Source organism: Penaeus japonicus, unplaced genomic scaffold (assembly GCF_977035675.1).
Source record: "Penaeus japonicus unplaced genomic scaffold, GWHDUDI00000001_assembly GWHDUDI00000022, whole genome shotgun sequence".
Lineage (NCBI taxonomy): Eukaryota > Metazoa > Arthropoda > Malacostraca > Decapoda > Penaeidae > Penaeus > Penaeus japonicus.
The window spans coordinates 24,658,751-24,663,750 of NW_028234424.1; the positions used below are offsets into that span (position 1 = coordinate 24,658,751).

A 5,000-nucleotide genomic window follows, 5' to 3' on the forward strand; every position below is an offset into this window, starting at 1 on the left:
TTAGTATGAAGAATGTTGTTTGCAAAAAAGTTCATATTAACCTAAGTCACATTATCATACATAATTATATCATGGGGAATGTAGGATTTGGTTCCAGGTCTTTATTTCTTTCTTTTCTTTCTTTCTTTTCTTTCTATAGCAGCACCAGCTGCTGGGGACAAGATATTTTGTCTTGGCTATCCTCCTGGCCGGGTGATCGGCCGTGTAGTGCTTGGCCGCGTCATTTGCGGGCAAATAGCCTGAAGCGTTAAGCTCATGCGTTTGATATATCCCGGCATTTCAACCATTTGGAGCCAAAACAGCCCCAGCAGAAACGGGTTTATCATACAGACCTTTTAAAGAATATAGTTATTTTTGTGCTGCAGATAGTAAAAGTCAAAATACAAGTAAATTCTGTGAGATATCTATGAGTCTTATTGCATTATTTCATCAGTCTATATGGTATATTACCTGGACTGGAGTTATGAATTCATTGAATGGACACACCCATCACCTTTGAATCATGTCCTCTGAGTATGTAGAATTGGATTTACCCTATGTGACTCCTTTCCCCTTCTCAGCCATGGATACTCCCCTGAGTAAGAGGAAAGAGGCTCTCCCATTATCTACAGGGTCAGATGCATTTTTATTTTTCATATTTACACTGATGTGGAAAGAAACACAAGTTTGCAAATACATCCACTGATTTGGTTTGTTTTGTCAATAATGTCAATAATGAGTGTGGTCATTAGAAACATTCACCAAGAACATTTCTTTCAGTAGTGTAAAAAATTGTGAAGGTTGCAAATGAATGCAAATCTGAATAAATATTTTGCATGTAAACAAACATATTTAAACCCATTTAACCCATTCACGCCGGGGCGATTCCGGGTTTGAATGGTTGTAATGCCGGGGTTTTCGAACGCACAAGCCTATCGCCTTGAGATTCTCGGGCACACAAGCCAAAGCCTGGGCTGCCTGCTCGCTCACCCTGAGCGCCGGCCTTGCCCAGATATCTTGTCACCGGCATCTGACGCAAAAACCACAAAACGTGTCAGCACGTCATCTAGCGCGAATGGGTTAGTGATGGATGACATATATTATATTATGGCCTGGAAGGTTTCCCCTCAGGGACACAATATCAAATTGTGGCCTTTTGTGTAGCTGGCACATTGGGTAATCTGGTGCATATCAACTGGCCGCTGCCTCAGCAGGCAAAAACCCCAAGGCATTAGGTCTGCGTATTTCAAAATACCTCAGCATTATGTCCAGCCGAGGCCAAAACATACCTGCACTTATAAGTTAGGGAAGTTGTAAAATGCATGATAACAGCAAAAGAGGCACCACTCTTAACTTTGATAGATGTAGCAATTGAAAATTGTTAGCTGCATAATTCATACTAAATTAAAATTTAATTTCATTGATAGAATATGTCTTTTTTATTTTTCATAGATAAACCAAACTTTTGCTGCTTGAAGTCTGCTGTTAGTAAAAGAATTTAAGAATTCAGCATATTGGGAGATGGGGGGGAAAAAAATTCTGATGGACAAATCAGAGGTACATGCTTCCAGCAGGTGAATTGGGACATGTTTAATCTTTGTGACAGTGAAATGGTCCATTGTGTGAGTAATCTTTACATATTTACCTTTTCAAAGAATCTATTTAGAGCTGATAAATATTATGTATAAGATGTATTAACAAATACATTGCAAAGGGTTAGTTTCTCACATTGTTAATGAACCAGGATGCAAGTGTTGAACACACTTGGACAAACTAATTGGTAGCCAGTAGCATGGTATTGGTAAGTTGCAAATTGATAGAAGAATTGAGAGTAGGATTAGATATGGCTGGGTCCGGTTGGGTCACACAAGATGAGGTTGACCTTGACCATGATAGATGAATGAGAGAGGGAGGCTTGTGCAGTGTCTTTTTATACACATATGAAATGTGAAGTATCATAGGCTTGGAGGATAATAACCCTCATAGTTAACCCATTAACCCATTTGCCCAGCTTGACGTGATAACACTTTTTGTGGTTTTTGCGTCAGACACCAGGGACGAGATATCAGGGCAAGGCCGGCGCTTGGTGTGAGTGAGTGGGCATCCCAGGCTCGCGGCTTGTGTGTCCGAGAATCTCGAGGCGTTAGGCTTATGTGTTCGAAAATCCCGGCATTGCAACCATGCAAAGCCAGAACCGCCCCGGCGTGAATGGTTTAACAGCGGATGGCATGATTTGCTGCTAAGGCAGAGTCGGTCATAATCGCGGACAGCACAGTGCCAGACATTGTAAACCCGCCATCCTACTGTATACATATTTTATTAAAACTGCGACCAATGGGTTAAGTATAGGAGAGAAAAGGTATATTTATATATTTTATTAGGACAGGAACATGTTATGGATATATTTTCCAAGGAGACTGTCTTATGAAGGAATTTTGTCATGATTGATAGCATTGTCACATTGTATCAGAGGCAATGGTTTCCAGTGAATTAATACAGCAATTTATCAAGATTAGATATTGCTTAGTGAGAACAGGCTACCAACTCTGTTTATTAATGAAGTAAGAGGTCTCTAATCTATTGTTTCTCTAGGCTCCAGTTAACTGTTGGCCCAGAAGTCTTCATTGAATAGAGATGACTATTCATCACTTTCCAAGGTCATGTGTGCAAAAAATGTTGGTATCTTATGCCAACACTTATCTTGGCTAAGTTTGATTGATAATGATTTTTTTTTTATTCTTGTGGAAAAGAAGGTTTGTACAGAAATTTTTAAAAATCCCAAAGATCTCCTTAAATTATGTTGATTAATATAAATCTATAGGTTAGGCTTTATTTATCAATTGCGCACATGCCTTTTGTACCTTGTTTATAGATTGATAGTCATGCAAAGGATGATAGGTATGCAAAGGATATCTCTCTTCTCGGACAAATAGGGATATCCAGTCTTGACTGATAAAGCACTTCGGTGCCTCAGATGGCCCCTCAGAGCAGGGTAAAATGAAGATATTAACCACATACTGAATATGATTTTTGCTTTCAGAATCGGGTTGCTGATGCTATGCTCATGCTCCAGGGAGTCAGCTCAGAAAATGCAGATGAATCTGGCAACACCCCTGGCACCAGTAGTGACTCCACATTAACATCATCACACTCACAAGGTATGTACCATTTACTTAATCCATGATTGATTCCTTTTTTATGACTTTTCTCAAGCTCGTAACAAAAGAAAAGGGATGATGTGTGTATGTGTGGTTGAGTGTGTGTACATAGAGATGTATGTGTGTGTGTGTGTGTGTGTGTGTGTGTGTGTGTGTGTGTGTGCATATAATCTTATATATATAAATATATTTATATATATATAAATATATATATTTATTTATTTATTTTTATATACATATATATATTTGTTATATATTTATGTGTATGTATATATGTATGTATGTATGTATGTGTATATATATATATGTATATGTATATGTATATGTATATACACACATATGAATATATATATATCTGTATGATTTTATGATTGATTATCTTAGAGAGAGAGAGTGTGTGTTTATGTGTGTGTGTGCCTGCGTGCGTGCATGCAGGTGTGATTTTGTTTGATAGTACATCTGCATGCACATAAGAGGGTGTATTTGAAGTAGTGTTGACATTTTCACACAAGGTGAGAAGATAAGCTTATGAGAGTAAATGGATCCTCATTTATTCTCTTGTATTTATAGTGAGTTATGAGTACAAATATTATGATGTATCTTACAGTTATTTATAAGTGGAGATAAATCAATAATATAAGTCATAGGTATTTAGGGGGAAAGCACTTTATTTTCATTTTAGGGGAAAAGCATTTCATTTTCACTGTCAGTCAAATGTTATTTTTAGAAATGGATAGAATCTGTGTAGTTGTGGTATGAAATTTTGCAGAAGTATCTTGTTTGATAAAGTTTTAAAGGGATCAAAAGCTCCAATCTGATGACCCAAAAGACTTATTCTGATTCTTTTATGTTACACACAATACAATATGGAGAAATAGAGTGTTCTCTGTCACAGATTTTCACACACACACTCACTCACTCATTCACTCACTCTAGCATTCTTTGAATCTTCCTTTCTACCAGATCCATACTTTTTTCCCCAGTCTTCTGTAATGAATGCTTTGTGTGGCTGTTTATACAATGAATGCATGTGCTACATTAGATGCTTATGGTAAGAAATTTTTTTTTACCATTTCTTTCTTTTTGTCTTTTCCCATTGTATTTGTTTATTTGTTTATTCTACTGTGAGTGTGTACATGTGAGAGTGCATGAATATGTTTTCGTAAAGGTGTGTGCAGTTGTGTGCGCGCTATGTATGTGTGTGCCTGTGAACAATGAAGTGAGCATATATGCACCCATTTTACTATGGGTTTGTATGTTTGTGCTACTTTTTGCTGGAATGGCAAGGAACAAAATGCTTTAATGCATAAATATTGAGTTTTAGGCACTTGTTTGCTTGTGTATGTCTGGAATTGTATGTGTGTAATTTTACCAATGTAAGTGTGCATTTGCACACATCCATCTGACTATCATTCATGTTTATTTTTTTTATCATCATTATTGTTATATTATTATTATAATGAGAATGCTATTTAGGTCATTTTTATTTTGAACACCAGAAGGGAGCAATTGTACAATGCTTGCAAGGGTTATTAATTGGACTTTCGTTCTTTAAGCGGATGATGAACTTTGCATTTACCAATGTTTATGAAAAATACAGATGTGGTTCTCAGTACAAATGGATTCATTTTGAGAAGTTTACTTTGTGCAATTATGATATCATGGAGCTATTTTTATTTTAATTCACCCATGGAACCTAGATTCTTTGAATGGATCCATTCTGTGTGACATGAAGCACATTTGTAGAAGGTATGTGATGGGAATGATCTCTGGGCTGAACTTGTCTGCTTTGTGGTGTCTGGAGCCCAACATGTGTGGTCTCTGCTTCTACTCGGCATTAACTTTGGTCTTGTTGCTTCTGTT

General features: G+C 37.1%; 1 protein-coding gene across 20 annotated transcripts in view; it reads left to right on the forward strand.

The window, feature by feature from the left end:
- The window catches only part of LOC122261314 (uncharacterized), a 47,519-nt gene that overhangs the window by 23,348 nt on the left and 19,171 nt on the right, over positions 1 to 5,000 (forward strand). For all 20 annotated transcript variants that reach the window (XM_043028847.2, XM_086549621.1, XM_086549618.1 and 17 more), the window contains one exon: positions 3,020 to 3,137. In XM_043028847.2, coding sequence (XP_042884781.2) covers positions 3,020 to 3,137 — 118 coding nt within the window. The remainder of the gene's footprint in view (positions 1 to 3,019; positions 3,138 to 5,000) is intronic.